Source organism: Benincasa hispida, chromosome 4 (assembly GCF_027475165.1).
Source record: "Benincasa hispida cultivar pf3 chromosome 4, pf3_genome.v1.1, whole genome shotgun sequence".
Taxonomy (NCBI): Eukaryota; Viridiplantae; Streptophyta; class Magnoliopsida; order Cucurbitales; family Cucurbitaceae; genus Benincasa; species Benincasa hispida.
In genome coordinates, this window is record NC_143481.1 from 11,690,345 (window position 1) to 11,703,708 (window position 13,364).

The 13,364-nt window shown below is 35.9% G+C and overlaps 1 protein-coding gene across 1 annotated transcript; it reads right to left on the reverse strand.

Annotated features, from left to right (window-relative positions):
- Nucleotides 1-3,159: 3,159 nt before the first annotated feature.
- Nucleotides 3,160-7,097, reverse strand: LOC120076393 (putative xyloglucan glycosyltransferase 12). The gene is made up of 5 exons (XM_039030208.2): nt 5,416-7,097; nt 5,015-5,323; nt 4,544-4,834; nt 4,356-4,469; nt 3,160-4,262 (listed from the first exon to the last, which is right to left on the reverse strand). The coding sequence occupies exons 1-5, from the start codon at nt 6,178-6,180 to the stop codon at nt 3,639-3,641; spliced, it is 2,103 nt and encodes a 700-aa protein (XP_038886136.1). The 5' UTR covers nt 6,181-7,097; the 3' UTR covers nt 3,160-3,638.
- Between the last annotated feature and the right edge of the window lie 6,267 nt (nt 7,098-13,364).

Here is a 13,364-nt window from a genome sequence, read left to right on the forward strand (position 1 = left end):
GGCAACTTTGCAATGAAAGCAGCTTCATCAGTTGTAGTAATAGAGTTATTCATGGCGCATGACCAATCCTCTTCCAACCGTATTTCGGAGAAAACTTCTCTAAGAGAGGGTGTAGAACGTTGGCCCAATATTCGACTACGGACACCATCGAACTTAGGATTTAACCTTGCCAAGAAAACATATACACGGTCTGCTTCTTCAAGTTTCAAGTATTGAGCCCCGTTTTGCGTGCAGTTCTAGACAATCTCCCAACACAGGTCCATCTCTTGTCACAACATTGATAATTTGTTAAAATATGATGTAACATCCATGGACCCTTGTTTGCATTCATTGACATGCTTGTGAAACGTATATAGCCGAGAAACATTCTGTCTCTTTGAGTACAAATCCCATGCAGCCTCCCAAATATCCTTGGCGGTTGCAGCATACAATAATGGTCTGCATATTTGTGGTTGCATACTATTAACGAGGACAAAACATAATAGTGAATCTTCCCTTTTCCAGATCCATTTTTGAGGGTCGCCTGGAATCGGCTTTGGAATCTCCCCCGTCAAGTACCCAAATTTGTGATGCCCTTCCAAGGCCATTCTAATCGATTGGGACCAGGAGAAATAATTTTGGCCATTTAATTTTTCTCCTACAAGAAATCCTACAGAGTTGCCCATCAAGCCAGATAAATAAGAAGCATTTGACAAAATAGATAACAAATTTACCGGATTCTCCGAGTAGACTGGTTGAATCGGTTGGGGATTTGCATCTAGAATCGTATCCAAGTCTAAAATTTGTTGTTGGAGATAAATTCAACCGTTGTCGAATGTCATCAGGACATTGGGTCGAGCCACGAGGGGCTGGAAAAGAAGCAGCCACCAACGGCTGGACAGATGTTGCCGGCGGCTGCAGGTGGTCCTCGTATCTACCCGGCGTACGAGGTGGCATCAGTTGGTTTGAGTGGCTGAATGGTTCGATCAATACGTGGTTTGACTGACTGGAAGGCTCAAACGAAGTACTTGGCGCGGACTGGCAACACCCCACTACCACAGCGATCGATCAGACCTGGCGTGGAGGACTCGAATGGCACGATCGGCGCGGATGACAGTAACCCATGACTGAACTCAATTTGCATCTTCGTCTGACCGTCGAAGGCAGCACCACTCTAGTATTGATCTCCGATTATGGCTTCTGTCTGGCGCAGAGGCTCCCATTGACTACAATTCTCCATTGACGACTGGCCCCGGCTCTCCATTGACTGCAACTGGACGGCTGAAATCAGCTCCGGTAGGGCTGCTTGAAAGCATTCCTTCACGACCGCTTGAATGGTTGTCTTCATGTCAACACCCGAAGTTTCATCGGCTGAAGAAGACTGTGGTTGGTTCTCTTCCATGACGGCTAGGGTTTTTTCGCCTAGCTCTAATACCATGATGAAATATAGAAGGGGAAAAAAGAAAAAACAACGCGCAGTTATGTGGAAACCCTAGTAAAGGGAGAAAAACCACGATATAGAATTCTTTCTTATTAGTTAATCTGATACACAAAGAACACAGGAACATAACATATAAATAGACAGTAGGAAACCCTAGAGGCCTACAAAATTACATAAATGCTCCTAAATTAATAACCCTATTTTCAACACTCTCACTAGCAATTTTACATTATATAGAACTTCTCTCCTTTCTTTCTTTAAATTTTTAATATAAATTCAGACAATGTTAACAACTTAGCCAAGGTAGTGGTAATTTTTTCTATAGGATGATGTCTCCGATCTTCCCTCTATAACCCTTGTAAATGATATTCTGAAAAAAAAAAAATGAACTCATTATTAGATTCTTTTATGGACCCACATGGCTAAAATATATTACAAAATATGGAAAGGAAAAAAAAAGGCATATTATTCTAACCTTTATGATGGGTATGATATAAAGATATACTCATATATAAATCAGCAATCATCCATAAGATCATATCATTACAAAAACCTACTTTATTAGTCCAACCCAATCATCCTCTACCAAGATATGATATATAAAATAGTTGGTTACATATATTCCCAAATAATTATTTCCCTCAATAGAAACCCCACCAATATTTTTGTAGTTGAAGTTTAAGATTGGAAACAAAAAAAAAATGTGCTGCTTCATTACAGAGGCTGAGGGACCAAAGAGTTGTAATGAGCAATGCCAAATTATTTGAAGCATAATGGAGGGGACTTTGAACTCTTTTATTTTTACCAATAATAATTGAGCCTAAAGAAATTAATGTTAAACACATGGCTTCTCTTTTAATAGCTTCTTTCACCTAAAAATGAATCCAAATAAGAGGGGTTGGCCAATCTCATTCTTTGGGTTATGAATGAGAGGAAGAAAAGTAGATTTATTTGAAATAGGTCGTAAATTCATAGCATCCCTCAACAGTGAAAATGGCTTCTATCTTCTTATTCAATGCTTAAAAGAAAACCTTATAGCCAAAAGAGGCAGGAAATGTTATGTTGTACAATGGTGTTTGATATCCTATTATGAGATGTGATATGGATGGTTGAAGCTTTGAAAAATTGTATTTATTGAGAAACCATCCGGTGGTCCTAATGAAACTTAAGTATTAGTTGCTTTTGTTGATGTCGAGAGCAATGTTGTGGGATTATGGCTATGAATAGTGATATTCTGTTAAAACTTATTGGAAAGTGAATTAGGTGAAAAAATTAAGAATTTAACATCATTACCTTACTTTATTTTGCGGGTATTTTTGTTTCTAAGAATAGCTTAACAAGTTTAGTTTGTTTATAGCCTTAATTTGTGAGGCCAAACTTCATTTAGCATGTGAGAACATCAGATTTGTTATAAAACACCAATGAACTCATATTCAAACTTTGCCCAGCAATAAACACCAAACTTGGCTTAGATTCTGCAATGGTGGGTGTTTCTAAAAGAATAATCTGACATTCATTTCTAAATATCAGTGTTTGCACTTACAGAAGCTTGGCTTATTTCTTTCTTAGAATATAATCCTAAGAGAGATCATCCAAGTTGATGGGAGTTGCCTCCAAAAAAATTTCTTCAATTCATTTCATGAACATGGGAAAATCTTGAAAAGTTGGTTTTATTGATGCCATTTATAAAAAGATTAGAAGAGTTTGAGAAGGACATTCAGCCAACATTGACAGTGATATAGAACTAATGCCATCCACATAATTTTATTGACAAGAAAAGAACTAATAATATTCCCATAGTTTATTAACAAAGGGAGGAAAAGAGAAATATTTAATACTCAAAAAGGAAAAAAGAAAAGAAAATACACAGACTGCTCCTATTTTCTGCCTGCAGGCTGAAACAAATTCTATCTGTTCATGTTTGAATCCTAGCTTCTTGCAAAAGAATTGCCACAAATCGGGGGGGGGGGCCCCCCCCCCCCCCCACAACAAACAGAAGCAAAATTAGAAAAGAAGATTTTAGATCACCATTTCTCTTTTTTGTTTTGCATTTTTCTTCTCATTACAAGCTTTCTTCTTGGTCGACGAATGCGGCAATGAAGATTGCTGCCGATGGACGTACACACTCTCTAAGCAGTGAGACGTAGTTTACAACACGTATTTTGGAACTTTAGATCATTGGTTTTCTCTTTATAGATGATCTGCAAGAGTTCTCGTCTCAAACAACTTGCTCGCCAATCAAGTCTAGACCGACAAGGAGGAAGGAGATTCCCTGAAACAGCAAGAAGTAGAAATGAATCCCTTGAGCTGAGAGGAGACTTCTAGCAGAGGCTGTTAGAAGAAGGAAAGCCAATGCTAGTTCCTTCATGTATATTCTGTTATGCTTCTTCCTTGGCAACTTCTTGTCCTGTTTTTGGATTAGCTCAATCTCCTCAAGGTTGTTTGCTGAGACACTCTTTTCAGTGTTCAGCTTTTTCTTCTCAACCATTGAGGCAAGATCGCCCTCAGACGAGCGGCCTGATTTCTTTGTAACGACCCACTCATATGCACTACCTAGCTGGAAGAGTCCAGAGACCATTGCGTTAAACTTAGTTACTGACATTGTGTTTTCAAAGAGGAGGTAAGGGACAATGAAGGGGAAGAATTTTGGTGCTGGAAGGATGTTGAGAAAAGACATGGTAGCTGGAATGTAACATACAACCCACGCTGGTAACTCGGCTTCAGGAACGAACATCGTCATTGGGAGAATTATGCAGAAGAGGGTAAATGAATAAAAGGGCAATATCAGTTTTCGTAAGAGAAAGAACAGGAAGATCAAATTGAATTTCTTTGATATGCCGATCTGCATTTTGAGAAATAAAAACATGAGATGATTGAAGCATGCCACATAACAATGCGTAACGAATCAGTTATATAACCGTTGCAAATCGTCTACCTTTGATCGAACTATGTCAGGCAAACAAAGACGAAACAGTTGCATCGGTCCCGAATGCCATCTGTGCTGCTGTTTTCTATATGCTTCATACGATTCTGGTAATTCACAGTGGCACTAAACAAAAAAGTAATAAATCAATCATCAAATCCCACGCACCAATTAAGCTAAGCGTTCCTGAAATATTGTACCTCTACATCATTGAGGAATATGAATTTCCAACCATGAAGATGAGCACGAACGGCAATGTCCATGTCCTCAACAGTGGTCCTCTCCAACCAGCCACCGGCTTCTTCAAGAGCTTTTATCCTCCAGACACCAGCAGTACCATTGAATCCAAAGAAATTGAGAAACACGCCATTCACTTGTTGCTCTACTTCAAAATGAAAGGCTAAGTTAATGTTCTGCAGTCTGGTCAACAAGTTCTCGTCTTTGTTCACGAAAGACCATCGCGCTTGAACAAGTCCTAGTTCCTCATTATCCTGAAGTTTCAATCATCAGTAGTTCGTTACAATCTATTCAAACATGGTTACATTATCAAGCCAAGAATCATTCAGACCATGGAAGAAAGATCAAGAACCCTGTGATCTTTTCCCCTTTCCATTAGACATTAGCCAAAACTAAAGCTCAGACACACAAACAAATAGCAACAGCCAGATTACCTTAAAATGAGGAACTGTTCTTTTGAGGAAATCAGAGGCAGGCTGAAAATCAGCATCAAAGATTGCAACAAATTCATAGTCTTTGACATAGCTGCAATTCATGGCAGACTTGAGATTGCCTGCCTTATAGCCCGCTCGAACCACCCTATGTCTGTATTCAATGTTGGCATCGAGTTGCTGCCATTTATATACCTCCTCTTTGATTAGCAATTGGGTGACTGGATCATCCGAGTCATCAAGAACCTGAATCAATAACTTGTCTTTTGGCCAGTCCAAGTTGCAGACAGCAGCAATTGATTGCTGATAAACCTATAATTAACCAATGCACAATAAGAACCAAAGGAAATCATCCATAACAGAGGGTTTTATACATCAGGAAAGAGCTAAAACTCCAAATTTACCTCTTTCTCATTACACATTGGGATTTGAACAAGAACCATAGGGAAGTAGCCACTCTCTCCAGACTCAAGATCCATAACAGCAACCTTAGGAACAGGTTTGATTTTCTTGAATCGGATCCAGAAACAACCCAAACAAAGAATAAGCCTATCCAAAGTCTGAATAAGGAACAACACTATACAAACATTGGCTAAAAACTGCAGAGGAGGAGCAAAATATGTAACTCGAATCAAAACCCATTTCGAATAAAACCAGTCAAAAACATCCTTAACCCCAAATGGGGTTGTCCATAAGTAGTCCAATTGAAGATGGGGTGCCTTAAAATGCCAACCTTTGTAATATGCCGCCACTTCAAACCCTAACAGAAGCACCGACAGCCAAAGGAAAACCTTAATAAACAAATAGAACCTGGTTCTGACAGTTGGGTTCTCCCTCACGCCGCCGTCGGCGTTGTCATTGTCAGCGTCGGCGTCGGTCCTTCCGGAAGCAAGACGGCGTTTAACGGCGCCGACGATGTTGACCAATGCAGAGCCAATGGAGGTTAAACAACCAGCGGCTTTGTGGGCTTTAAGAAGAAGAACCCAAGTGAGTTGTTTGGCATTTTTGCCTCGTCCCTTGTCTCGAGCTCGACCCGGTGGCGACTCCGCGCCGATGATGAAGTCATCATCGGAAGGACTTTCAACTTCGACTATTGACCAGTTGGGATTTTCCATCTTTACAACAACAGGGGTTCCTTTGTGGCTTTCTCTTCCCCACCAAGGAGCCATTTTTAGTGACAATGGCTCAACCCCAGTTCAAAATTTTTAGAAAAAATCTTTCTGTACGGAACCCCAATTTCTCCACACAAACACACACGCTATTCTGAACTCTCAAATGTTGGAAGGGGAAAAAAAGCCAAGATTGTGGCCTCACGGGCAAAATGGGAGCAGAGGAAACAGAGGAAAATGGAAGGAAGATTGAATAACCAAAGCAAAAATAGCTTCCGTTCAGTTGAAATGTAATACAAGTTTATAAAAGAAGAGAGCTTTGTGTACATAAATAAGAACGGGGCTAGAAGCGTGAGAGAGAGAGAGAGAGAGAAGGAAATGGGTTTTCGGTAAAAGGGATGTTAACAGCTCAACACGGCTTCATTTTTTTTATTCCCTCCATGAGAGAGAGAGAGAGTGAGAGAGAAAAAAGAAAACCCAAAAAACAGAGGAATTTCCAAGTTCAAAACAAATTGATCATTTTGATTTTCGGTTTTTACCAGGATTTGAGAAGTTTAAAAATGATCAAAACAAATTCTTAAGCAATGCAATAGATCCACCAGAGAAACAGATGGACACTGGTTTGAAGAAAAGGACAATAATTCAGCTTTTATTATAATGAATAGTTGCCTGAAAATGACAATTTTCAATTACTTTTTTTTTCCTTTTTTAGAACAGAAAATTCTCCCCCTAACAGTGCCTTTTCAATTAGAATTTAGAATAAGAACACAGAATTTCCAGTAAGATAACAGAAAGAAATTTTATAATGTTGTTTCCTTTTTTATTATTTGTTAACAGTGGAGAAGAAGAAACATTACAGATTTATGCTTCCGGGTTTTGTAGTTGAAGATTCTCATCATTCTTTCTCCTTCCATGGAGTCTTCTTCCCGTGAAAAAGATCCACCAACCTTTTTTTTTAATTAATAAATTTGTTTTTCACGAGATAATAAAATTGAAGGGGGAAAGAAAAGAGGAAAAGAGGAACAGAGACCGATAAATTCAAAGAGACGGGAAACAGAGTGACAATGAAATGAAACGACCAACAAGGATGACCATACGCGTAAGGCCACAGCAGCAAATGCTTCTAAAAGTGAAGTTTTTTAAAAACAAAATCCCCAAAATGAATAAAGAGTTGGTTAAGTTTTTTTAGTTAAATTGTAAAATAGATTGTTATCTAAATTAAGAATTTTGGTGGAGGAGGATGAGAACAAAAGAAATCATAGAAAATCTAGGCCATCCCCTTTCTAAGACGAAAGATCAAGGAAAATTTAGTGGCCGCCATTCCATTTCATAAGCATTTGATAATGTAAAATCATCAACGTATTGTTGCAACTAATTTTTAAAAACAAAATCTTTCCATAGAATAAAGTTGGTGTTGTGGAATCACGAATTATATGAATTACGATTATTATAAAAAGAAAAACAAAACAGTATTTATGGTTAGATTTTGTTGAGAATTGTCAAGACAAGATTTAAGCTCATAAATAGACATAAAATCAAGGGCATCCCAAGAGTGCCCTTAGGAGTTTGTGCATCACTAAACAGAAAAGTCAAAGTTTCAAGTGTTGGATCAGCTTAGCCGAGCTCGCTCTGTACCACTAAAGGGATAATAATCAAGCCGAACATACTAGATGAAAACCTGCAACTTCTAGGGCTATGCATACGTGAGGCTACATATATTGCACATGTCCCAATCGGATTTCACTAGACTCTAAATGATTATTCCACCTCAAGGAATAAGCAACATTCGAATAGCTAAAATTAAATGTTTCCAGTACTAGTGTAAGCATTAAAGTGTGTTCTACTCAACACCACATTGGTGCAAGTTCTCTTATAGGTTGGCCAATACGCATTCACAAGCTAAAGGAGTTTTGTCTGTAGGCCCATAACCTAAATGAGATATGCATATCTATAGATTTAACAATTGAAATACATATTAAAATAAAAAGGTACAGTTTTTTAGCATATCAAATAGAAGTACGGAGATTTGAACGTCCGATTTCAAAAAGAGTATATACCAATTACCGTTTAAGCTTACATTCGCCACCATCACTATTAACAAGCTAAAATATTATATCGTATTATTCATCGGTCAAATAGGTGTACCAATTAGATAATACATCATAAAGTATGAATTTGAATATCTAATTATATATCATTTTCTATATATTTGGTATGAATGTATCTCTTAACCAGTTAGTTATATAGAGATGGACTTTAAGATTAAAGAGTTAGTGACATTCGTAGAAGTTAAAATATGTGGTTTTTTATTTTTTACGATTCCTGAATTCTACGGATGTTTTAAAATACTTCTTCTAGAATTTTGAATTTTTTGAGGAATTTTTTAAAATTAAAATTGGCCTTTCTAGTTTTCTGAATGAACCTCTTTTTCTTCTTTGGCGTCATCACCACGCTTCGCTAAAGAGTGCTTCAATGGAATGCTGGAAATGATATATTTATATATTTTTAAAAAGAATTGCCGAGAGAAAAGAAAATAATAATTCAATAAATTTTTAGGCCCTGAAATTCGATTCTTTTAATATTAGTGATATATATCATATACACACGACATCATTGCGTATATGACCATTTCGATTATTCATATCTGATCTAAATAAATTAATGTTTTCTTTTAAAAAAAATAGATCAAATTAATTTTGCCATATGAAAAAAAAGGTAAAATTAGAATAACATGTGGTTTCTAAAAGTATTTAGAAAAATATTGTTGTTTCAAAATAATTTAGAAAATATAATTTTTTTTTAATTTAGTAGGTCGAGTTTTAAAAACTCGACAAAGGAGAACGAGTCTTCAAAATTTTGAAGAAATAGGGATGACTTTTCGAACTAACTATAGTTTTAATCCCAAATTTTGAAGTGTATTTATATTTGGTCATTGACTTTTCAAAACATATACTTTTAAGTCTTCAAATTTTTCATAATAGTTGCATTTGGTAATTTATTTTTTGAATTAATTGGAGAAATAGAGATGTTTTAGAACTTAATTGGATAAAAATGATCATCTTCAAACTATTCAAGGAAAAGGGTTTTTTTTTCCTTTATTTGAATGTGTCTCTTTAAGAGATGCATTCAACATTATTTTTTTTTGACCAGTCGCCTTGAATGCGTCTCTTTAAGAGACACATTCAAATAATTAAATAATTGGATTTAGTCATTGAATTTCGTTTTTTATTTCTTGGCTGGTTTTTGTATTTTTTTTTTTTTAACTATAAACAATGAAGAGTGTATTCCTTATTGATTGTAATCGCATTAATTTGTAGTAAATATTTAAGTTAAATATAATCTTATTTTTATGAGATCAGATGGACGATGATGTTAGCACAGGACCATACAACGACTCAGTTTTGTACTTACAACACAATCATAGATTCGAAGTTGTTTGGGAAGACGAGCATATTGATATTATGCATTATCAGGGACGGAAGGCTATTATTCGAAGGCAGGAAGACCCAAACCCTCATATATTGACTTATCTACGAGCCATAGGATTCTATGAAGTCTCATGTATCAAATTTATACAACTAGATTGACATTTGATAACAACATTAGTGGAACGATGGCGATAGAAGATGCACACTTTCCACATGTTACATGAAGGGTGTATGATTACACTACAAGATGTAACTATCCAATTTGGACTCCCGATTAATGGAAGACCATTGATTAGGTCACTAAATTATGACTGGAAACAACTTTGTGTCATTCTTTTAGGCGTAACAATGAATGACGTCATTCTTGAGAGAGGTTGTCTTAGCTTGCCATGGTTAGCTGATCAATTCAGCAACTTTGCCAATTTATTGGATAATGCAGATGAAGATGAACTCCAACGATATGCTTGAGCATATATTCTCATATTGATTGGAGGATTGTTATTTCCCGATAAATTCAACAACAAAGTGCACCTAATGTATCTTCCTCTCTTAGTAGATTTTGATGTTGCTGGGACGTACAATTGAGGGGTTGGATGTCTTGCATGGTTATATAGGCAACTATGCAAGGGTGCAGTTATAGATAGAAAAGACATTATAGGCTCGCTTCTATTGCTACAGATTTGGGTGTGGGATCGATTTCCTCTTTTAGCGCCTCGACGACTCCACTGATATAAGAACAACTTGGGGGACAGACCACTTGTAGTACGGTAAGCATTTTTACCTCCTTATTGTTGTATTCATTATGAAATACTAATAGCTAATATTCATTCAACTTCGGATTGTTGTAGATGGAATGACAATTTTTTTGTAATTAGAGCATCGGTGCATGTTCTACTGTAGTATAGATACATATTGGATACGTATATGTCTAGCTAAGTAATATTATATTCATTTATATATTATATATTAATAATGTTTCGATCTTTTGGTTCATTTATATTTTGACACATATGCATGCAAATTATTTGGAAGCCATACAATCATCTCATCCAACTATTGTCGTCGTATTGTCTCGATGGTAATGAGATATGTGAAAGAACTCGTATGAGGAGAATCTTGAGCGGAAGCAGATCGACCAAATTCCATTAATTATTGAACAAAAAGTTTACAGTAAATATAAAAATAGATATGCATTTAAAATTAAATTATAGCATGGTTTACTAGAAAAGTTTTCAAGAAACATTACCTTTGAAGAACCTTTTCTTCACGAATCTCCCTCGAATAGTCACGTACTACTTGAAGACCTTCTTCAAGATAACCTCGAACCAAAAACCCGAACAATATCATAGTGAAACCTTGGTATTCTTAGGGTGAGAACCAAGGAGTGGTGGGCTCTGACTATTTTGGTTAGAAAGGAAACTTTTATGTGGAGGAAGAAGATTGAGAACTTTCTCGCACAACTTAAAGATACAGAACTCTTCTGTCTTTTCTCAATCGTTCAACAACAATCAACATAGAAGAAGAAAAAGAAAACGATTTTCTTTTATTCTTCTTACTATAAAAAATAACCACCCCCACTAATGTGGGTGGAGGGAAAAGATGGGGAAAGAAGTTGTAACTCTCTTCCTTATTATTCAAATAATTATAATAAATATAAGTAAATATGATAACTAACTTATCATATTATATTTATATTAAATTATTTGTTATATCAAATATAACATATAACCTATAGTTTTAATATTGTATCACATACAATATAAACTATAGTTTCTTTTCTCTATTTAATGGCATTTAATATAAATCTCATTTATATTAAATTTAACAACTATGAGTTTCATTCATAGAAAATATATTTGAATCTCATTTAAATATTTCTTTCCTTCCATTAAGTTATAATGTATCAAATATATTATGACAATTATATCATATATAATTGAAACAATTTGATTATATCATATATAATTAAACCTCTCTTTTAATTTGAACAATTCAAATTAATCCAAAAACTTATTCTCGTCTAAATTCTTTTCAGCTACCAAGGGGACCTCATGGACTTGTAACTTGAAGCTCTAACGATACATGAATAATTAATTAAACTTTTTAATTACATTATTCATCATTCATAACTATCGGGCACTCTATTAAAGACTGACAACTGCATTTTTTGCACTACAAATATATTTCTGTATCCATTGGATATAACCAATCAACAGTACGATGATCCTTCACAAATTGCTTGTAAGTGCAGCTGAGCCAAATTATCGTTTTGTCCCTGTAGTTATATCTAACTTCTTAAGTACCACTGATCCCTCTAATGAATAATAGACCATAGTTATACTATGACTAAACCCTCACGGGCCAGGAGAGGGTTTGGCGCCACATTGTTCAAGACTCGAAATCACCCCTTAAGGGAGCAATTTATCCACTTACCCCTATCTTGGGGAAGGAGTGAATTCCATCTTGTGTAGTTGTGTTCCCAGCTCCCCAACCACACAAATCTCCAAAATGGTAGACTTGTTGAGTCGATGATCTAGCCACTCTCACCAATACAAATCAAAGGACCGCCCTCATAGGCAGAAGTTCACAACTCTTAGGATTCAGTTCATGTTACCTATAGTCATCCCGGTGAAATGTAAGTCTCTATTATGAACGGCGTTATATAATGAGACTAAACATTTCGTGGTCTGGTCTTATACAAGCTTCTTTATATAGAATATCCTCGCTCGCATGTCTAATACATAAATGATTAGGATCAGATCATTTGTAGCACTTTACAACAATTGTAACACCTACAAAGCGGGCCATACTCGTAGTGTCATCAGGACCCAACCTTATCCATCTACTACAGATCATTTAGGTTATCACTTAAACATGATCCATCTGTATGTTTCCACATACATGTTTAAGTTACAAAGATAACTTCAGATGTTAGTTTATTGATTTGTGGTTAATGCAACTAAAATATTAAATATTTAAAAGGCAATGAATAAAATATCAAATATGTTATTAGATACATAATGAGTTTGTTCATATAATGTTTATAAACCATAAGACCCTACGATATTTAGGGCATCAATCCCAACAATATGGACATCCAGATGTCCACTCATATGCCTTTTTTTTTTTTTATGGAGTGGCATCACCCAAATCATGTGATGCGTCAATTTGGGATGTTGTAACAAATTCCTCAACCTTGCAATACACATGCTCGACTCCATTCACATGATCTAAAAGGCAGGCATGAGGGAGACTAAATTGCATATTTGGCTCCTCAATTTGGGAAAATCGTCAAAATTTGGTTGTTAATGGACCTTCTATTAACAACAGTGTAGATACTGACCTGAATATATTGAATGGTATTCCACCGTGAGCAAGTGATATATAATGAAAGCAGGACCATCCTATCACTTGTTGGTACGAGTATATTATCGACTATTTGTTTAATTTTATTGCTTTATTGCATACCAAAATAATTTTTAAAGTCATTAACTTGTTATTCAATTCTTTTTTAGGTCGGTTTACCAAATATGACATTATCTGCTATAAGGGCCTTCCGTAGACTCACCTCTATATATCAAGTGCGATATTTTGATAGTGATGTTCCAATGGAGGAACAAGGTGATCCATCAAGACATCAGGATGTTCCTATTCGACCTAATGTTTAGAATGAATATCCAACAACCCCACTCGATCATTTTACACGTAGTTTCATGATGCCATATCCCTCGACATTTGAATTTTTCCAACGATCCTTAGTACGCTACGTATGGAAGAAGAAAAAACTTCACATGTCCATCCAGATGTCCATGATCA

Coding starts and splice junctions, on each gene's coding strand:
- LOC120076393 (XM_039030208.2), bottom strand. CDS start 6,180: ATGGCTCCTTGGTGGGGAAGAGAAAGCCACAAAGGAACCCCTGTTGTT. Junction 4,470..4,543: donor TATTCCTCAATGATGTAGAG/GTACAATATTTC, acceptor TTTTTTGTTTAG/TGCCACTGTGAATTACCAGA. Junction 4,263..4,355: donor CTGACATAGTTCGATCAAAG/GTAGACGATTTG, acceptor CTCAAAATGCAG/ATCGGCATATCAAAGAAATT.